This window comes from Spinacia oleracea, chromosome 3, assembly GCF_020520425.1.
Source record: "Spinacia oleracea cultivar Varoflay chromosome 3, BTI_SOV_V1, whole genome shotgun sequence".
NCBI lineage: Eukaryota > Viridiplantae > Streptophyta > Magnoliopsida > Caryophyllales > Amaranthaceae > Spinacia > Spinacia oleracea.
In genome coordinates, this window is record NC_079489.1 from 57,607,262 (window position 1) to 57,630,282 (window position 23,021).

Sequence of the window (23,021 nt, forward strand, 5' to 3'; positions counted from 1 at the left end):
TGAAACTTCGTAATAAACTTAAGTCCATATATTTAAAATTTATTTGAAAGGAAATTTGGATTATTTATCGAATATAGGGATGTCAGATTGTTAGTGGGCAGGTTTTTTAGGAGATCTGCTTATGCATCTGCCCCAAGTGGGCGGCGATGGACGAAAGTTTATTGGGTAATGGGGTCAAAAAATGTATTTGTCGCAGGTGAAGGGGGCGATGTGTACAGTCTGAGCCGCTAATTTTTCATCTAACTTTATAATGTTTTGTTTATTTACTCAGTAACTCTAATCAGACAAACGGGTTTTCAGAGGCTGTATAATAGAGTTTTAAAATTCAAAATTCCCTTACCAAAAAAAAAAAGTCGAGTCTAGGGGTTGGTGTAGATACACGGGGACGGGGTGATGAAGAGGTGATGAATTTTTTTGTACCTCTCTAGATGGGGTTGGGAGGGGTGTGTATCTTTCTTATCGTGGATGGATGGGATGAAGATGAGAATCGTAGGTGGGTGCTGGTGTGCAGGTCTTGCCCCCCCCTCAAAGTCATCTCTAGCTCAATAAAGTACTTGGTCTAGATAGCTGCTAAGTGATCGGGTAACCAGGTTGATGAGTGATTGTGCGAGTATTAAGTGAGTATTAATAACGAAGTGAAAGGCGGGTGAGATAACTTTATGCTTGACACAAGTGGTGAATGAGAATGAAAATAATTTTATCTATGTACCTTTATTTGTTTTAATTATTTTAATAAGCAAGACACCGAATGAGCAATAACAAATTTATCCAATTATTAATTTTTTTATTTGAAGAATATCAACTTTATATTGATCATAATTTCTACAAGATTTCATAATAATTTATATTTAGATTATAAATCGTGCATCGCACACGTACTATACTAGTTCTGTACTAAGTTCACTTCATATTTAAACGCATACAGATACAGCCGATACAGGCAGAGTCACCCCAAAGGACCCACTCACGCACACCATTTCTCCATCCGCGAGATCTGCGTTCATCCCCTCAGTCTCCTTTCTCCGGCAATTTAGTTCGTGGTTCAGGTACTTTTCCTCTTCAATTCTCTTCTTTCCTTTTCCATTTCTTTCTAACAACTCTATGAAATTTCTGTTTGATCAATCTGTTTGATTTAATTTATTCATTTCTTTGTACGAAGTATAAATTTACTACAATTTTAGCTCCAATATGAATATTTCTGTTGAACTTTTGGGGTTTTGTCCCAGCTTTACTTAATTACGAGCTGAATTTCGAGTGATATTTCAATGTCTTATTTATTTAGGGTTCTTTGATTTGTGACGATTATGTTGATTTGGAACAGTTAAATTTGTTTAGAAATTAGTGTTATGTTTCATGAATAATTTCTTGTCACGCAATTCGGGTTCTTGTTGGGCTGATTGGCTATGGAATATAATCTACGGAGTAACTTTTTATTTATTTTCAGGCAAATGCTAATAATAACACAATCAACTTACTCGTCTTAGTTACATAATGAAGAATCGTAAATTAATGTGGATTTGATTAGACACCTTCTCTACATCTCCTTCCTCCGACAAAACAACCACCTTTTAGTTGTATCAAAACTCGTGGTCGGCGGCGCCTCTGCCATTGTTGATTTTCAATTTGAGGACTTCCAACCACCTCTCCTTCTCTACCCCTGCTATTCTCGTTGTGTATAGCTTCTTTTCGCTTCGCAAAGGTAATCCTGGCAGGGGCGGACCTATGGTTACCCGGCAGGGTCCATAAGGACCCCCATTATTTTTAAAAAAAAAATTAGAGAGAATTTGTAATTTAATAATTTTTTTTATTTGTGGTCCCCCAAATAAGTCAGCAATAACATGAGAGAGGAAAAGGTGGAACGAGATTCCCATCTTTCGAAATATACAAACTTTTATATAAGGCGGTCTTACACAAAAGACTACCTTGATGTCATATAAGTTAAGCAATGAAATCAATTAGTTAAACACTTGAACTAATTAGTTAAGTACTGAAACAAATTAGTTAAACAATGAAAATAATTAGTTAACCAATAGAACCAATTAGTTAAACAATTAAAGTGGTCTTTCCATAAGGCGGTCTTACACAAAAGTTGCTGCATCAAAATAAATCACGTGAAACAATAAAGAGAGTTAATAAATTTGGCTTTTTCCTAGTTCCCAAATTGAATACTTCCAAACTCATCTCTATACTAATATATTAAAAGGCGTTGCGAGAAAAGTTTATGTGTCACGTATAACTCTCCTATTTACGCCACATCATCCATTCACCAAGGTTGTGTGATGTTATTGACAACAAAAATCATTACAATAAGATTTGAACACAAGACCTCAAGTTTGGAGATTAACTCTCATTACCATCTTAACCAACCACTAATTGGTGTTTATTCATGTACTTTAACTTATAAATACATATAACGTGAAGTTGAAAACAACAATTTCTTTATGTTACCTTTATTTCTTATGAACTGTATTGGAATAAAATAATAATTAAAATATTAGGAAAACAACAAATTAAACATGATACTATAAGTCTCATAAACATCAACAATAGACATACCCTGCATATATCTAATTTTGATATTTATTAATTTGAAGCACTTAGTTCCATTAGAAAATAAATTAGACGAATTGTGAGATGATCTAATTGAAAGATCACTTGGCATGATAAATGACGTAATGCACATGTGTAGATGATGAACTTAATTAATCTTTTCACTTTAACGGACTACATGCATTTTGATCAAATATTAAGCTGAGAAGAATGTCGAATTTAATTATTCAAAGTAGCAATCGGAACATCGTCCGGACCACAAAACTAATTAATTATTAAATGAAAAAATAAATTAAAACCCAACTCTTTCTTGCTTTACCAACTGCCGTTTTACTTTTCAATTTTCTCAAGCTTTTCCATGAATCTCAGAATCTCTCACAATTCACAAATAATGGATTTTTGAAAATAATCTCTCACAGGCTCACAGCAATAAACTGCTGCCACCGCCGTCCTGCCTGCCGCCGTGCTCTACGCTGCGTCGCTGCTGCTACGCGGGCCGCGGCACCGCCTGAACGCCTGCCGCCTGCCGCCTGGACCAGTGGATGCGGCTCCAAGTCTCCGAGACTCCGACAGTCCCAAACGCCGGTTACTCTTCACTCTTCAGCTCTTGGTAATTGCGGTCCTCTCACTCAACTCTTAATTTTTCAATTAATTAATTTATATAGTTCAATTTAAATTAGGTTATTCTTTTTTGTAAATGAGATTTTGAGTGATTTTAATAATACAATAGAATGAATTGGTAGTGTATGATTGTTTGGATTATTGAGTATTGAATTTAAATATTTAATTGAATTATTGGAATTATTGAATACTTGATTATTTGAATTAATGAATACTTGATTATTAAATATTATGTGAATTATTGAATACTTGATTATTAAATATTTAATTGAATTACTGTATTTATTTAAAATTGATTGAATTTATTTGTAGTGATTGTGAATTTTTGAATTTGTGAATATATTTTTAGTGATTGAATTTTTGAATTTGTGAATTTATTTTTAATATTTTCATTAATTTTATTGTATCTTATGAAAGAATTTATTATTTTGAGTTTCAAATTTATAGTTGACTTTTAATTTTGACTTTTATAGTTGACTTTTAATTATTTTTTTTGCAATGAAGTTGTATTTAATTTTGGACCCCCATTTTATAATTCTTGGGTCCGCCCCTGAATCCTGGGAGTACCTTCCTCTTGATACTCCCGCGTCAAAACGAAGTTCCCAGTGCTTTTGATCAATAACAACAACGCGCTAGTCCCAACATGATTTGGGATCGGTTAACATGAATCGACATAGGAGATCTTCATTGTGACCAATTAAATAAGAAAAGAGCGGCAAGTTAAAAGAATAAACAAGGAATAATATATATATATATATATATATATATATATATATATATATATATATATATATATATATATATATATTATATATAAATAAATTAAAGAAAAATATCATAAGGGATAGTAAAAAGGTAAAATTTAAAATGCAAGGAATTAAAAATAAAAATCAGGAGAAATAAATAAATTAAGTACATTTAAAAAACATATAAAAGGGAGCCAAGAAAAGACGGAAAGGAAAAAGGTTTTGTGAAAAAAAAAGAAAAAAAAATCAAGATGAAAACTAAGAGAGTCGGAATGGAAGATATGTAAGTGAACTCAAGTCATCAACGTATATTATCTCCCTCCACTCTGACCTATCCAACGCCAAACTCCCGCGTCAAAACGACGCTCTTTGTGCTTTTGATCAAAAAGAAAAAATAAAATAGCTTTTGATCAAAAAGTAAAAATAAAGTATCATTAGCTTTATAAAAAATAGCATATAAAACATTATATTCTTATTAAAAAAACCGTAGACATTAAATTTAACATGACAACTTTAAAACATTATAGGAGTTAAATTTAGATTAACACTCTTGATAAGGATATAAAAACCTATACATGAATATATGTTACTCCATAAAAAACGCTATATGTTAAAAATAACATGAAAACTTACATTACATCATAACAAATACGTTTTGTGAAAAATAACACGCGTGAAATTTACTTCAGAAAGCATAGATGTTATGCTAAAAGTCTAAAACCCTATATTTATAAACTATAACAAATACGGTTTGTGAAAAATAACACGCGTGAAATTTACTTCAGAAAGCATAGATGTTATGCTAAAACCCAATATATAAACTATAACACTAAAAGAATAAAAAATAACATGAACATTAGGAAACAAAATAGTCTGTAAATGACTCCAAAACCATAGATATAAATAATAACATTGAAAGTATAATAAGTAACATGAATTCATGAATTATATCACAAAATAACATGCAAATTAGGAAAAAAATAGCATATAATGATCAGATGGTCATGGTATCAGATTTTTCTTACATTTCTCCAACATTGTGAGAGTGACATATTATCTCTGATTTTCAAAAGTCATATTCTAATTATTAAAAGTCACTTTTATGGAATTTCATGCCAAAAAAATCAAAAAAGCAAAAGATAGAAATGATACTCTACTATGAGTAGAACTGTGATTTTCACGTTCTTCATCATCCTCATTTGATGATGAACTACAATTAAATAGAAAAAACCAACTATAAATTTATTGAAAATTTAGGGTTTATAATTGAAGGTGAAAATTTAAACAAAATTTAAAGAAAGTTGTAACTTCAATTGTATTTTTGCAGCTTGTTTGAATATATCTTCACCTTTGAGGGAGAAAGGGGAGAGGAGAGAGAAAACTCAACAATGACGGTTTTGAATGTTCAACAATGGCGTTTCTTTAGGGAGTAAGGGATAGGAGAGAGAAAGTGAAGTAATGAAATGTCGTGGGTTATTATGCTTTTAATTTTAGTTCAATCTACTTATAGTTTCGTCCCGAATCTCATGTTTTTTTCATTTCATATGTTACTAAATTTGTATTTCGTTTCATATGTTACTTGTGTTTTTGCTCGCGTGCCTTTTACTTTTGTTTGGTTGCCTTTTAGTCCGGGAGTACCATTAGTAAGGTACTATCGGGAGTACTATTGAGTAATTGATTTTCTTCACTTTTCTACTTTGTATCTATTTTTTGGATTTTTCCGTGGATTTATTTGTGTTTATATATCCAATAAGTGCGGGGATGGATTTGGATGGTATGATGCTTCAAATGCTGATATCTTGTTAAGTATGTTCTTTTTGGTTTTTGATTAGCCTTTTTTTGAGGAGTTTTATGTCCAATTAGTCTATACCTAGTTCAGAATTGACTCAAAAATCATACATAGTATTATCCTTTTGTCACTTTGTTTTTTGATTAAATACTGGAGTATTTTTTGGGGGTTGATTTAGTTTTTTTTTTTTGAAGAGTGGACATAGTAGAAAAGACAAATAATTTAAGGGCATAAATACTTTAGTTTGATAGATAATGTACCTGGGTGTTTGGTTATGAACTTATGAGAGATTTGAAGATAAAAATATTTTTTGAGATGAGTTAGAGGTTTGACCATTTGAAAAAGGTAATGGGAGTGTTTGGTTAGAAGGAGTTTGGTAGAGAGTTTTGGGATGAAAAACTCATTTTAAAAAGGCTCAACATAGGAGCTTTTTGTATTAGAGGTTTGAAGAAGTTGGTGTAAAATGATAACTTTCTCTTATATTGTCTAAAATTACAACCCTTACTAAACCTACATCACCTTATGTCAATATCCTTATGGTCATTTTACACATTAAATAGCTAACAACTACTCCCTCTGTCTTTTATTTTTATTTTTATAAATGCATCACTTGTTTTTTATGGGTGTTTTTGTTAAATGCATCACTTCTACATTTGGTAACTCTACATATTTTATTATTTTTCTCTCTTCTACTAATCCCCACTCAAAATATTTTATTGTTTTTATCTCTCATGGTCTCCACTTAAATAATTTAAAAAAATCACTATCTCTCACATGCTATCTCTATCATGGTACCTGACATTTTTTTATTACAAAAAGTAAATTATTACTTGCCTATTTGCACCATATAATAATAATAATTTACAATAATAATAATAATAATAATAATAATAATAATAATAATAATAATAATAATAATAATAAAATAATAATTTTGCATGAGCCTCCTAAACTGTGGCCCATGCAAGTTATGCATTTTAAGAAAAAAAACGGAGGAAGTGACAACTAATTCAACTAGCTAGTCAAACCAGTTAATAGAAACAACTAATATCTAGTCAAACCAGCTAATATCTAATTGCCAAGCAGAGCCTATATGTACTAGTACAATTTAAGAGTTTGATTGAATAAGAGTTTGGGTAAATTTGTTTATTTTTACTTAAATTGTGGAGCTTGAGAAAACGTAGATGGTTGTGGTTTTGTTCATGAGAAGATAGCGTACCAGGAGTCAGATTTAAATTCCTGATTCCTTAAGAAGTTTCACGGAAAACTATGAAAATGGGCCTTTTCTTCCTGGACCTAGGACGGGCGACCTTCTTGCCTGCGTCCAGCTTATACTAAATTCACATTTTGCAATTTCAGTACGGACAAGGCTGGTAGTTGTTCAGTTTCTGCCTTCTGGGGTGGGACTGTAGGAGTTGAATGGTTTTTTTTTTTACAACATTTAAATGTTAATTTTGAAGTAGGCATTTTCTTAGGTGTGTGAGCTTCATATTCATCAAAGGTGGAAGTCTAGTGCTCCCGTTGTTTTTGGTCTTTAAGAATATGAATAGTCTTCAATTTTTCTTCAAGACCCGTTTCTCGGATCATAAATTGTTTTACATCAACACAGGGTTCTTCTATTCATTATGCTGGAGGGTTCAGTGAATTTGGAAGATCAGGGCCAGCAGAACAGGATAGGACCAGATTTATTTGGTTTCTACAAGTGTGAAGTAGTAGATTTATTAACGCGGGATGAGAGTTTTCTGCCTATTTCTTCCATAACTAAAGAAGCTGTAAAAGTATCAACGGTTACACCGGAGAATGGCAAAGGAACAGATAGTTGTTCTCATATTTCTTCCTTATTCAGTAACAGCATAGAAAATGTTATTCCTGATTTCAAAAGAGAAATGTTGAAGTCTTCATTGAGGAAGAGTGTTAGAGCTTTGACACAGGAGGTTGATGAGGTACCTCCTATATCTTCTTCATTTGCATCTTTGTCTTCTACTAATGAATTACCACTTTTCCTAGATATAATTGTTTCAAATACGAGTACATAGGAACTTAGGTTTAAAACACGGGCCTTGGCCATGCCTAGGCGCGTGCCTTATGTGGCTTTCCCAGGCTCAAGGCCCAACGCCTTATGATATAAGGCTCAGATAAGTAGTAATTGTTTTTTGTAAAAAAAAGCCAAAACCACGTGACTAATGGTTTCCCATGAAAAGAGGAGAGAAAACCCCAAATTATGTTCCCCCCCCCCGCCCCTTTCTTTATCTCTTTGAATGAGAGAGTGATAGGTCATGTAAGGCCCTCCTTTTTTTTAATACTTTATAGTAAATGTTTTATATAAGAAGCGGCCCACTTTTTTTAAGAATCAAATTAAAGAGTCGGGGACTAAAAGTTATATGATCCTTCTCTAGTCCCCTTTCATTTGTTTTCCTCTAATTCTAGCTCATAATTTTAGTGTAATTACTATTTTACCCATTTGTGACAACAATTAATACTATTTTGATTTTTACATAAACTTAAATACCACAAAAAAATAAAAAAATTGTGCGCATTGCTTGCGAAAAGGTCGCGGCCTAAGCCCCTGCGCCTTGGTGCTCCTCGCTCCTTGTAAAACCAAGCATGGGATCATTGCAATGGAAAGCCCTTCCGACTAAACAGATTTGTAATTTCCAAAGACGCATATGTACTTATTAGAGCATGTACATTGGTGAGAGCTCTCCAACTAGTTCTTTGCCCTCTCTCTACCACCATCTCTCTACAAGATACTCTCAAAAACCCCTTCCAAATAACACCAACATTGGTGGCTTCTTCAAAAGAGCTCTCCAATATTTTTTTTTTTTACTATTTAATGCCTCATATAGTCATAATATTCTTTATTTATTCAACCTCATAGTTAATTTCCTCTCAAAAACAAAGTTCGTCCACTTTTCAACAAGAATCGATTCTTGGGGGTGTCTTGGCCAAGAACTACGTGGAAGAGCTACTCAAGAGACTCTCAAGAGTCCTAATGTTGGCCAAGAGATAGTTATTGTTGGAGAGCGGAGAAGCTCTTACATGCCCACTTTAATGTATACATGTATCCATACACACGCACAAGCGCACATACACTCATATTTTGAGAGGCAGGATAACAAAGATGAGGTGTTGATTAGTGTTCACATACTCATGTTTGTATACATGTGACACACATATTTTGAGAGGTAGGATACCAAAGAGGAGGGTGCAGATCAACCAATGCAGCTATAAAAAATACAAACTTAAAAATAAAAGAAAAACAGAAGTCCAAGAAAACAGTAGGACAACATAACATAGAGACATGATGCCAAGCAAAATTAAATCTACTGATACTTTTATCTTCTTCCACTGTTAAAATTTATGAAAATTCTACAACCAACCCAAATCACAATGAAGCTACCAAAGTCATGTTTTGTACAGCGTTGTGCTGCTGCATCACTAGAACCATAATTTTGCTGGAAAACAGTCGAAACTCTCTTTTGCATACCATAAGCGAGACAAAATGGCACCGGGGCGGACAATGAGAAGAATTTCAAACGGGGTGAAAACATTATGTATAGAGGTACAGAATGGTAGATCGTCAAGACTGAAGTGATAGACTGAATAAAGGTCCACCACCAGCATCCCACCTAATCTGTCTCCCAGTCATCCATCATTCATATAGCAGCTTCACATTTTTCTGGTTCTCATCCATTTTTTGGAGCAGGTGTATTTGTCATCCACAATTAGGATCGGACAATGTCCATTTCCGATGGAGCCAAAGATTCATTTGTTCTTTTGGCAGTGGGATATAATGGACTAAATCAAAATGGCTCTTAAAACCTCTTCGCTTCCTTCCCATGAAGTAGAAGACGGTCGTCCCGTGGTAGTCCCGTTATCGCTTTTGGGTCAATTGGAAACAACCTCTTTGCAATTGTAGGGGTAAGGTTGCGTACGTCGGACCCCCCCTTACCCCGCTTCTTGCGGGAGCCTCTTTAAGGCAATGGGGTAATGATAATGAATGATAATGAATGAATTAGGATCGGACATTATGAGGCACCAAGGGTTCCCCTCTCCCTTTTTTCAATTCTCTCCTCTGAATCTCTGATTCTTCTTTAGTTCTTTTTATCTATCCATTCTGGTAGTTATGCTTGGTTGGAAGCCTGGAACTGAGAGGAGAATGGAGAGTGTTTATACATGATTGAAAAGCAATTGATTGGTCAACAAGGGTATTTGCTTTACTGGGTAACCTGTGGAAAGAGAAATGCCCAGGCAAGCAGTAAAAGCACGAAATCCAATGTCCTGTAGTTTTTCTCAATATAACTCTTTTTATTTGTTGCTTTCCCCAAAGTATATTACTATATTTAGGTTCATACTTAGTTTTTATTTTTATTTTTTAAAAGTTTTAGAATGAAGTAAAATACTTTCTTTCAGAAATATATTACAAAATTAAAGCAACTGTTTTAATCAAAGCGCCTTGACATTAAAACGCTTCATTTAGGGAGACAAAAATCTTAGTGCCTCATATCGAATTGCTCTTCTTTTAAATATTGTTTCTTATATTGTGATAGATTGGTATGCGGTTTGAATCTATGTCCATATCGCTATATCTCATTACAGTTCCAATCTAAGTCCATGTTCCTTGTTTGGACTTGGTAATGAGTCCTCACATGATTACTGACCCATACCCTAAACGAGATAATTCTTCTTTGACCCAAACATAAGTTTACTTGATCATATCCGACTTGAACTATTTAATAGTATTGATTAATTTTTCATTAAAATTGAATTGTCAATAGACCACTTACTACCCTTAACAGCCCCTTCCCAAATAGGATTCAAACCTACGACTAGTCATTTTACAGGCTTACAACAGACCACTCAACCATAAAAAAATAGGAGACTCGATCTCATAAGTTCAATTCATGGTTTCATCCCATTTCTTGAACTAAAATCAAAAGCAAGTTGCAAGATTGAGTATTGCCAAAGATTTGGGAGATAGTGTTGGGTTTTTGACTGGTTATATTTCTGTTTGCCTTTGTGAGCTGCTATTCATATTGGTTCTTTTCAGAATTTGGTTGTTTATTTATTTATTTGATAATCGATTACGATAAATTGGATCGGATTTTGCAGTTTTTTCTTCTACAGTGGAAATAAAAGATATATTAACCCCTAATATATGACTCATCTAACTTATCCATTCGGTTGATAGAGGATAACAAATCATTAAAGAGTTAAACCGATAAAGCATGGAGGGGTATAATTATGGCCGTGATTAGCCATAAAATTCGCCGCCCGATCAGCCATTCAGAATTTGGTTAGTTATTGTTGGGGTTGGCTCATCATCACTGGTAGAGCCACCCCCTTGCCTCACTGGGCTATGAGTTTTCTCTGTCTTCTTCTTTTTCTATTATGATTTTACTCTAAATTTGATCAGATTTGTTGGGTATTTCAAAGTTTGTCTTTTTTGCTTATAATTTGTTAATATTGAATGATTGAGTTGTTTAAATAGACTTGTTTAATTAATTAGTGATATTTGTTGTTGATTTTGGTGTTTGATTAATAGATTAATTGCTCTGTGGGTTGTTCTTTAGAGCGTGTAACTTTTTTGGGTATTTACAAATGCTATTTTAAATGCATGTATACTGAATAACTCATCACCGGAACTGATACTAACCCGAATTTTTTTGAATGACCTATCCCACCTCTAGGCCTTTGCTTTCTCCTCTAGTATCTGTAGTTTGGAGCATAATATATCATCACTCTAATTTTCCAGAAAAGTCAAACACAAATCCCTCCCTAATTCTCATTATTTGGTCTCAAATTTAGCAATTCTTCATCAAAAAATATTTTATCACGTCTCTAAAAGTCGTGTCTTATATAATTGACATTTGAAATGCAGATTTTTGATCCTGTTATTCGTGTTCGCCATGTAATTTCCTGCTTGAATTCCAAAAGAAGGGAGATCTCTGGTGGGAAAGCTCCAATTGCTGAGGATTCAACTACTCCCCGTTGCAAGAAGCTCAAGACATCTTCTTCTTCTAAGGGAGAATTATTGGTTGATCAAAGTAGAGATGCTGAGAAAGAAACTGATGTAAGAGAAATGAAAAAGGGTCTAGTTAGTGGTTCTGTTGCAAACTTCTGCCAACTCTCTGTAAATGCTGCTAAATGTTATTCTGGAAAGTGATGTGTATGGCTTGCTTTATTTGTTTAATTGTCCGTAAAGTGAAACCCGTAAGATATGCCACAAACACTGCCTGCTTACTATCTAACTCTAATTTTTATCTTTTAATATTTTCTCATAAGATCTCTATACTTTGTTTCTTCTATATGCTGATACAAGTATTTGTGAATTGAGCAGTTAGTCATTTCAATGCTCTCCGTGTTTTGTTCTAGGCTAGTGTAGATTTAAAGTTACTGTTAGAGACTGCACCCATCCTGGTAGAAGAGACAATGATCAAACAATCAGACGAACTACTTGTAACGGTTAGTTTTCGAAAATCTCGTGTTATTAGTTTCGCTTGAGGCTTGAATTATTAGTGTACATTCCCGGAGTTATATAACCTGTTAAAGACTTAAGGGTTTATCAGTTGTACAATTGTCATGGAAAATTGGGAGTGTCATTATTTCGTGGGCAGCTAACTCCTGGAGTTAATGACCTGTTAAAGTTGGGTTTTAAGTTGTCATTGAAAATTTGAGGTTTTTTTGGTTGCTATGTGCAGCTAAATTACATGGAAAAACAGCTTGAAGAGTTGCTAGGCGTGGTAGTTTCACAGTGTAGGTATGTAGTTATGCTCGCACCATCCACTATGATTGTTGCTGTTGAATTGTGTAATCATACTGTCATATCTCTGGCTTTAATTTGGTTACAAATTACTTAATATTTAATTCGAATAATTATATAATTCTTAACCAAAAAAAAGCACCATTTCACAATAAGTACAACATTTGCCTTTTCACGGAGTTTATTACTCCTTTCGTTTCACATTAAGTGCAACATTTGCTTTTTCACGGTGTTTATTGCACTTGTTGGTTTAATTTGTTTAATTGAACAAGTGGGTACTGACATAATATTTTATTCACACATAGAGACTAGAGAAATAAAAACAAAAGGTAGTGGGGTAAGTGGGCGGAAAGACAAATAATAAAAGAATAGCAAGTGGGGTAAGTGGAAGGAGAGAGAAAGAATAAAATATTAGTTAAAGTTATGAAGAAAGGAAAGTGTTGTACTTATTTGAAACGAAGGGAGTACTTAATAAATTTATCTTTTATAAAATGTTCTAATAATTATGTGCTTAAATATTAGTGAATGGCTCAATGCCTCAATGGTGTATCCAAACGGTGAGTTTATAACCAATAGTCCATAACATTAGAAGAGTTCCAGTTTTTAACTTGTTAGGTGCTTCTATACTGTTGGACGGCCTGGTGATTCTTGATATTTGGATATTGCATATGACTAGATACTCCAGTAAGGTCAGAAGGAAAATGCAAGCTGAATCCGATCCTTTAACCAATTGAATATTATCATTTTAGCATTTGGAAATAATTAGTGGAAAGCCTGCTAAAAATTTCCACAATTTCTCTATTTATTTCACTTGACCCATACTTTTTGGCATGTAATACATATAAGCCTTTGTTTTTTTAGGCCTTTGTAACCAGTTTGAACTATCATATACTCGTTTGACACAAGAGTTTATACTACTAAATACTTCATCCGTTTCAAAATAGTAGCATTGTTTTGACTTTCATGTTTGACAACGCATAACTTTGACCATCAATATTAATAATTACTCCCTCCGTCCCCTACTACTCTCCCCGGTTGACCGGCACAGAGTTTTAGGCAATTTAATTAACTTATTAATTTATTAGGTGGTAGTTGATAGTGTGGTGTTTTTTTTAATATATTTAGTGGGAAATGTGTCAAACATTTTTGAGGGATGGGTGTGGGGTTGAATTTTTTAATGTAATTTTAGAAAGTAAGAATATAAGTGGGTCTTTGATTAAGTGCGCGAATTGATATAATATTAGTAAAAATATGTCATTTATAGAAACGAGACGAGTATTAAGGGGCGACTTTATAAGGAAAGCGGGGTGAGTATTAAGGGACAGAGGGAGTATGTATTAGTAAAAGTTATAAAAAGTTCGTATACTTAAAATATATATTGAGACAAACCCAATAACATTTTACATAATAATATTTGTTTTTATTTATGAGTAGAAAATTATGGTAAAAGTAAGTTAAGTGAATAGAGCAAAAAGTCAAAATGATGCAACTATTTAGAAACGGGGTAGTAGTAGTTAATAGAATTCTTGGTATATGATAGCTTGATTCTCACCACCAAAGTTCAATTTAGCCAATTTTATTTCATAGGAAATTACACCAAGACGCATAGGATTGTCCGGTGCCATGGGCATTATCTTTATATCTCTAAGGTAAACAGGGACTTCTATCAATTTTTTCTTGAGTGAAATGATAGAAAATACTATTTGTAGGTTGTAATAGGAGGACCAAAAATAGTGCAACGGAAACTTCAAAAAAAGAATAAGGAAACTATTAGTATAATTTTGCTACATTCTTTCCCCTCTCTCATTTCTATTATAATTTCAACATGGTATCAGAGCCAGGTTAGATCCTTAAAAAAAATTGGGGCGAGAGAGATAATGAGAAGTAAGCCATCGCTGGGCCATCGCTGGGCCATCTTCCGTTTTATGAGTGAAAAAATGAATGAGCAAACAACCATGGCAAGAGTGGTTGAATTTTTTTTGTTCATGATGATGATTATGTGCATCATGGGTAAAGAGAAGTTCTTCACAAGTTTGTACCGAGAGAGATGCTCTGAAAATATGGCGTTGTTGATAATGTGCATCAACAAATTGTGTAAAGTGATGAGACGTGCATCACAAATGGAAGTGTCGGCAAGATGTGAAATTTGACGAGAAGTACGTCAAATAATTGATAGAATGAAGGTAATTATGGTTATGGCAGAAACAATTTAAATGTGCTTGACAAGTTGGAGAAAACATAATAATTTTTGCTTCAAACGACGAAGGAGGCAAGCTTTTAATGGAGTTTGATAATTGATGTTTTGGTCAAGGTCAAAGGTGAAGGTTGTGAAAATTTGAAGCAAGGGAGAGTGTTGGATTTAGTGTTTCAAATTAGTGTGTTAGTGGTACTTAATTTTAGGAACATGAATATTATTAGTGGGCAGTAATGGGTTAGTGGGTTATTCCACATTCTAGCAATGTAGTATGTTTTGAGTCTATAAAAGGTATTTTGATGTAACTTAATTACTCCGATTGAATGAAATATTAGTATAATTTTGCTACATTCTCTCATCTCTATTATAATTTCAACAGAAATGGGTAAAAGGTAATTAAAATCTATAAAAAAGTTAAAATGATGTGATAAACTTTTGAGAATTCATAATAGTTTTTAACACCTTATTCTGAGACAATGAAGTTTTTCCTTTATAATCTAGATGTAATCACCTTTTTAAACGCTTTATAAGAAAAGTTTAATTTAAAGTAGTAAATTTACTAAATTATTACTATGGCCCATTTCCCTTGATGACAAAATTGACAACCATCCTTTTTTATATAAACAGATAGAGGTAGAGAACTTCCACCAGCAGCTTATGAACTCTATAACTCCATTTTTCTTGCATATTTTGAGGCTGGAGTTCTTCTTGTAAACACAAACGTTTTGAAACGTGTCGATCAGCAAAATTGTGTGTCAATTTCACAGCAGAACATACCAAATACTAAATACTGGTACATGTAACCTGGTGGATCATGAGGGTCCTCAACCTTTAAATGTACGATTACATTTTGGGCGGTCACAGTTAACACTTTTCATACAGACTTTTGCATTGTGTTGTAGTGTGCATGATTTACAGGCTAGGCTATAGCAAGCATAATGAACCACTGAACTAGTATATCTCGTTAATTAGATCAATCATGATAAACAGAACTCGGCTTAAGCTTTAGCCAATTCCAAGCAATTTTTTATACATTTTGCAATAATGTAATAAGCTTTTTGAAACTGCTTTATGCCAGTCCAATTTAGCTTATGCTACATGCCTACATGGTGCTATGTACTAGCAGTAGCAGATTGATACATGTATTAGCCGTAGCAGATTGATAAGTAAAGAACTTCTGAAATGTTATTCTATACATAAACTGATACCTTATGTCTTGGCTTGGGGCTAGAACAAGGCCAAAGAAAACGAAAAGTAGGGACCATAATTCCATAAGTAGTAAAAATGGGGAAAACAGGAAATATACGTCACACATGCAACTGAATGATGAAGCAACTTGACATTTTAAACCCCTGAATCCGGTAAGAGTCAACTTTGTTCTTCTAACTACATACTAAGTTTTATACATGTAACTGGGGAGGAGAGGGTGCTTTAGATAAATTTGTCAATGCGATTTTTTGATTACTACATAAATTTGTCCTTATCTTGGTAGTTCTTTCACATCATATATATTCTTGGTAATGTTGAGGGACTTTAGGCCTTAAAGTTTTGTGGCATAATCTTCTTAAGGATGCTTGTGACCGATTCTCTAAAGATACATATCTTTATTCTATGCTCCTTGTGCAACACACCTACCACATGCACCTTTGCTCATTACATACGTGAGGAGACAAGCCAAGCAGGGTATCAAGGAAAGGAAACAGAAGCTTCAACAACAACTGAATTGAACGGGCAGAGGCAAGGAACCACCTTCCTTAGTGGAGAGCAACGATCTTATTCATTAAGGCATTTGTCTTATACTAGCCACTTTTGTCTGGTTTACTTTATCTTAATTGTTTTTGTCCTATGTTAAGCTGGTGTAAATAAAAGGAAAGGGAGGAAGGGGAGAGAACTATCTTGAGAGTGTATTTTTGGTGGAACTGGGAGAGTTGAGACCTCTCGAACGTCTCTTAAAATTTTTGGTTGTAAAGCTTTATGCTCTATCTTAAATTAAATATACAAACCTCTCTTTAATCTATTGAGTTAGATGTGTCTGTATTATTATTTGAGCAAGGAAAAGTGAGTTTCTTGCACTTGGTATCAGAGCAGACGTTTCAGGGAAGGGAAGACAGTCAGACATGGTGAGTTCGACTTCTCAGAGGATAGACACCATTGAGGGAACTCTGACAGATGTCAGATGTCGGGCATCAAATGTCAGGCGTGGAAGGGAGGCTTGAAGGGATGGAAAACACCATCCAACGGAGAGCTTAGCGGCGTTCCAGAAAACGTTGGCCGAGAAACTTCAAGCAAAGGGGGACGAAGAGGTTGAGGGAAACAGGGCCACAATAGAGTCTGCTACCGCTTGATTAGAGGGGAGAATCGATCGATACCGGGAGGAGCAAAGCACTCAGATGATGGTTATGCAGAGAGACCAGGAGAAGTTCCAGGCGGAGATGCGTGAGTTGGTGACCGGTCTGCAGAAAACGGCGGCACCAAAACAAACGGTAATGATACAAGTGCAAGATGAAGCAGAAACTTCCGAGAAAAGAGGAGTCTACGAGGAAGACGATGATGGACGGGTGTTTGACAAGGGAAAGGGATGGAGATACCGGAAAATGGAGATGCCGTTGTTCGAAGGCAAAGACCCGGATGGGTGGGTCCTCAAGAGTGAGAAATACTTCACTGTGTGTCGTCTGAGCGAGCATGAGAAGGTCGATGCGGCGGTGGTGGCTATGGAAGGTGATGCTCTCAAATGGTATCAATGGGAGAACGGGCGAAATCCGGTGTCATCGTGGCTGGACTTTAAGGCGCGGATATTGCACCAGTTCCGACCGCTTAACGCCGGTTCCTTGCACGAACAATGGCTGGCGACAACACAAACCTCCACCGTTCTTGAGTACCGACGATTTTTTATAGAGATGGCTTCCCCTTTAACTGACATCCCTGAAAGTCTGTTAATGGGCCAGTTCATAAATTGAAGGAAGAGATTAAGGCTGAAGTTAGGTTATTGAACCCGCTCGATTTGGAGCAAACCATGGAGGTCGCAGTAAGGGTCGAAGAGCGAAACCGGGTTAGTGGGATTAATCGCGGTGGGGAGTGGGACAGAACCGAACCGACGCGTTTTCAATATATGGTCGCGGGTAGGGATGCTAATGAGCCGAGTCGAGCTCGAGTTTGGCTAAGCTCGAGTTCGAACTCGAAAACTCTTAGTCAAACTCGACTCGACTCGAAAACTCGCGAGCTTAAAATTTTCAAACTCGACTCGAACTCGAAAACTAAACCCGAGCTCGAACTCGACTCGAAATCGGCTCGAAATCAGCTCAAAAACTCAAAGCCGAGCTCAAAAACGAAACTCAAGCTCGAACTCGGCTTGAACTCGACTCGAAGTCGGCTAAAAAACACAAGCACTCGAGCTAAAACTTGACTCGTAATCGACTTGAAAACCCAAAATTGAGCTTAAATTCAACTTAAATCAAATTTAAATCTTATAAAAAGTAAGTTTATACCCCAAATCAATATATCCATTAGCCCAAATGAAAGCCCAATGGAAGTGATTTGTACACTTTCATACTCAAAGAGTAATACTTATAACCCTTTTCCCCTTTCCTCCCTCACTTATTTACCAATGTGGGACAAAGTTAATATAACATTTTCTTCTTTCCTCCCTCACTTGTTTACCCATGTGGGACAAAATGAATATACTTATTTCCTTCTTTCCTCCCTTATTTATGTACCAACGTTGGAGTAACGGTAGAAGACATTTTGACTGCCAAATAGTGTAATCCATATGGACGAATTAGATTTTTTTTTTGTCCTTAATAACTTATTCATCCATTTTAGGAAGAAAAAAAATATTTTTATTAAAGAATTAAAAAACATAAAATGATGAATAAAAATGATAAAATAAAACATTTATATTTTTATAACAGTTTTATTATGTATATATAATTCGAGCTTCTCGAGCTTTTCGAGTCGAGTATCAAGTTGCTCGACTCGACTCGTTAAATTTTCGAGTCGATCTCGAGCTCGAGTCGAGCTGATTCGAGTCGAGTTTTGACCGAGCTTTGACCGAGTCGGGTTCGAGTAGCTCGCGAGTTCGTGGAGCTCATAAGCACCCCTAGTCGCGGGTCAAGTACTAGCGGATCCTATGCATCCGGATCCAACCCTGATCTAAACTCCAACACACAAAAAAACAATGTAGGCCCAATCAGTCCAACCCACTTGCTTACAACAAAGGCATGGCCACTAACTCTTTCGGCTCACAAGCTTCAGTCAATTACAACTACTCATCTTCCTCTTCTCGACCTTCTGGAGGTTTCAAGCGGTTGACTGAAAAGGAGCTTCCTCTTCTCGACCTTCTGGAGGTTTCAAGCGGTTGACCGAAAAGGAGCTTCAAGAGAAAAAGGCAAAGGGCCTTTGTTTTAAATGTGACGGCAAGTGGGAGATTGGCCACCGTTGCCGCCGGAAGGAGCTCAGTGTCATCCTGGTTGACAAACGAGAAATCAGCGAGTGGAAGAACGAGCTTGGGGAGGACGAACCAGTGGAGGCAGCCGAGGAATTGGCGACGGAGGTAATGTTAAATTCAGTGGTCGGGTTGTCTAGCCCTAAAACAATGAAGCTTTTGGGTCTGATCGGAGGTTGAGAGGTGGTGGTTATGATAGATCCCGGCGCAACCCATAATTTCATTTCTTTGAAAACGGTCGAGGAGTTAGGGTTACCAGTGAAGGAGTCGGGGGGGTTTCGGGGTGTCATTAGGCAACAGAGAATCGATAAAGGGGACCGGCGTGTGCGAAGGGGTGGTTGTAGCACTCAATAAGGAGGTGATTGTGAGAGAATTTTCTTCCACTCAACTTGGGAAATTCAGACTTGATTTTGCGTATTGAATGGTTGGAGAAGCTGGGCACAGTGAGCAATAACTGGAAATCACAGGTAATGCAATTTCAATCCGAAGGTCGCACAATTACGCTGAGAGGAGACCCGTCCCTCTCTCGTACCCGAATCTCATTAAAAGCAATAATAAGAACCATTAGGAAGGAAGGTGGGGGAGTGCTACTGGAGTTGAATGTGATCAAAGGTGACAGTGGGGTGAGTGGCAGTACAGGGAAGGCTGTGACAGGAGAGTGGAAAGAGTTAATCAAGGAGTATGAATCGGTGTTTAATATGCCTATGGGGCTGCCTCCCCAACGCAACAGGGAGCACGCTATTGTGTTAAAGGAGGGGAGCACTCCGGTTGGAGTTCGCCCATACCGCTACCCGCAATTCCAGAAAGATGAAATTGAGAGGCTAATCAAAGAGATTTTAATGGCAGGCATCATCAAACCCTTCACCAGTCCTTTTTCTAGCCCCGTATTGTTAGTCAAGAAGAAAAATGGGTCGTGGCGGTTTTGTGTGGATTATCGAGCCCTAAACCGAGAGACCATTCCCGACAAGTACCTTATTCCCATCATCGACGAGTTATTAGATGAGCTACACGGAGCTACGGTGTTCTCCAAGCTGGACCTAAAATCCGGCTACCACCAAATTCGAGTGAAAGCAGACGGATCGTGATAGAATCTTCTTAAGCATTTTCTTGAAAGAATTATTTCGCTTGCAGGGAACTGCACTCAAGCGCAGCACCGCGTACCACCCACAAACGGATGGCCAATCCGAGGTGGTGAACAAAAGGCTGGAGTCCTACCTGAGGTGTTTTGCCTCGGAACAACCTAGGGGATGGGCTAAATGGCTTGCGTGGGCCGAACTGTCTTACAATACAGCCCCTCATAGTGCCACCAAAGTCAGCCCATTCAAGGTGGTATACGGCAGGGAACAACCCCCTATAATCAGATTCAGCCAAGGGGACACTACCGTGGGAAGCATTGAAGAGATCTTACAAGAGAGAGACCTAATGTTGGAAGAGTTGAGGGTGACTCTGATTAGATCACAACAGCATATGAAGGAAGTGGAAATCCGGAAGAGAAGGGAGGTCAACTTTGAAGAAGGTGACATGGTTTATCTCAAACTCCAACCTTATCGCCAAAAGTCCTTAGCAAGGAGGCCGTTTGAGAAGCTTGCAGCTAGGTTTTATGGGCCTTTCAAAGTCCTTCGCAAAGTGGGTAAAGTCGCTTACAAGCTGCAGCTACCAGCTGAGTGCAAATTGCATCCTTTTTTTCATGTCTCTCAATTAAAGCTTGCCTTGGGCACCAATTTCACCCCCCTGAGTGTCCCTGCACAACTGACCCCAGACCTTGAGATGGCCGTGGAACCAGAAGAATTGAAGGCAGTGAGGACTATCTCTAAGCAAGGTGAGGAAGTCTTGGAAGTTCTGTTGAAGTGGAAGGGGCTGTCAGATTTTGAAGCCACGTGGGAGGAAGCTCGTATGATCACACTGCGTTTCCATCCTTCCACCTTGAGGACAAGTTTGGGAGGGAGTATTGCAACACACCCACCACCTGCACCTGTGCTCTGTACATACGTAAGGAGACAAGCCAAGCAGGGTATCAAGGAAACAGAAGCTGCAGCAACAACTGAACGGGCAGAGGCAAGGAACCACCTTCCTTAGTGGAGAGCAACGATCTTATTCATTAAGGCATTTGTCTTATACTAGCCACTTTTGTCTGGTTTACTTTATCTTAATTGTTTTTGTCCTACGTTAAGCTGGTGTAGATAAAAGGAAAGGGAGGAAGGAGAGAGAACTATCTTGAGAGTGTTTTTTTGGTGGAACTGGGGGAGTTGAGATCTCTCGAACGTCTTGTAATGAATCAAGTGTAAGGGAAGGGCATAATAGGTAGTGAGTAATATTAGGTAGAAGACAAATTAAATAGATGTAGTAGAATGGTTATAAATAAGGGCACATTAGGTTAGGAGAGGTATGTTAAGAATTTGGTAAAGCTTAGGCTTTGGAGAGTGGTGACCTCAAGTCCCTAAACCTAGAGATTGGTGGCCTCAAGTCACTACCTTTTGTATCCCCTTGTGTGTTCATCATCTACCAAGCAACTTAATATAATTTCTGCCATTATTTTTATGCTCAAAAATATCAGTTCATCACACGTCTCTTAAGAATTCTGGTTGTAAAGCTTTATGCTCTATCTTAAATTAAATATACAAACCTCTCTATAATCTATAAGTTAGCTGTGTCTGTATTATTATTTGAGCAAGGAAAAGTGAGTTTCTTGCACCTTGCGACGAATGAGGATGGTTCCCCATTTCATATGAGAGACACCAGGAGTATGATGCTGATTAAATTACGGCAGACAGAGCAGATGTTGAAGTGTTTTTGGCATCTTCACTGATGATAGTGTAGTTCTTGATAGAATGAGAGGACCATTGTATATATATATATATATATATGAATGAGAGGATTACCGGTAGAACGACCGAGCAAGGCGCTCTGGAAAGAGTATCATGGCATTACCACTTTTGTTGTTTCTAATTTTTGTATATTTTAAGCTGGATGGAATATGTAGTTGGATGCTAATACAAGATAGTATACGTTGATATGGAACCTTTCTAGTTTATCAAGGGGTTAGTGAGATTCTTTTCGTTATTGCTTGATACTCGTGTCTTGTGATTTGTTTAAATGCAATTAGGTGTAATGAGTCTAATGACCTTGGGATTGATTATTGATAGAAACATGATGGTGTTTTCAATAAGCGATTGCAAAACAAGTGATGTACTGGGTCTCGGGAAAATGGGTAATTAGATGAACAGATAAATGCTTTTTCATCGGTTTTGCCAAGAAAGTTGGACGCCATGGTGACTTTTGTGGTGTTAAAATTTATGAAGGTCGATGACTCAGCAAGAGAAACATCATCTTCAAAAGCTTATTGAGAAACTTCCAGCAAGGAATCTCGACCGAATTGTGGAAATCGTCCAGTGTGGCAAGTCGTCAGATATTGATGAAATTTGTGTTAATCTTGAAGAACAGGTAATCTGGGTTGGTTATTGGATCTACTATTGCAGAATTTGAATGATACATTAATTGTCTGTTTGTAATGCAGGAAAACGTTACTCTTTGGAGACTTTATTTTTACATGAAAGCTGTTGAAAATGCCAGAAAGGTGTCAGCATAGCTTCCTTTCGGAAAATGGGTGCCAAGTTGACGGTTTGTTTGTTAAGTGAATTGCGTCCCATTTATGTTAAAATAAATTGTGTTTATGGGGTTTTAATGCAGAAAACGACGATCCTATAATTAAGCCACAACTAGTCAAAAGGTTACTTTCACCTCGATTTCATTCGTTAAGCAAAATGGGTTACACAAAACATATTAGAGACCTGTTATAAAAAAATGGATTGTTGTATTTAACACAAGCGACCTGTTATATGAGCAGAATTCCAATATTAGAGAAACATTTAATAAATCTAATTTTGTTATAAATATATTGCATAAAAATGAATTCTGTT

General features: G+C 36.3%; 1 protein-coding gene across 2 annotated transcripts; it reads left to right on the forward strand.

Annotated features, from left to right (window-relative positions):
• The first annotated feature begins 887 nt into the window (after nt 1–887).
• On the forward strand, nt 888–22,995 carry LOC110783837 (uncharacterized). Of its 2 annotated transcripts, XM_021988222.2 has the most exons (8): nt 888–1,046; nt 2,970–3,160; nt 7,316–7,649; nt 11,588–11,779; nt 12,082–12,171; nt 12,408–12,466; nt 22,404–22,545; nt 22,619–22,995. In XM_021988222.2, exons 2-8 carry the CDS (start codon nt 3,093–3,095, stop codon nt 22,688–22,690), a joined length of 957 nt encoding a protein of 318 aa, XP_021843914.1. In that variant the 5' UTR covers nt 888–1,046; nt 2,970–3,092; the 3' UTR covers nt 22,691–22,995. The 2 variants fall into 2 exon arrangements, with proteins under 2 accessions (XP_021843914.1, XP_056696321.1); XM_056840343.1 differs by lacking the exon at nt 2,970–3,160 and having other exon boundaries at nt 916–1,046.
• The last annotated feature ends 26 nt before the right edge of the window (nt 22,996–23,021 follow it).

Excerpts from the sequence above, each read along its gene's own strand:
- LOC110783837 (XM_021988222.2), top strand. The coding sequence starts at position 3,093 with ATGCGGCTCCAAGTCTCCGAGACTCCGACAGTCCCAAACGCCGGTTAC. Across the intron at positions 3,161-7,315 it reads TCTTCACTCTTCAGCTCTTG|GGTTCTTCTATTCATTATGC; the intron begins GTAATTGCGGTC and ends ACATCAACACAG. Across the intron at positions 22,546-22,618 it reads GTGTTAATCTTGAAGAACAG|GAAAACGTTACTCTTTGGAG; the intron begins GTAATCTGGGTT and ends TTTGTAATGCAG.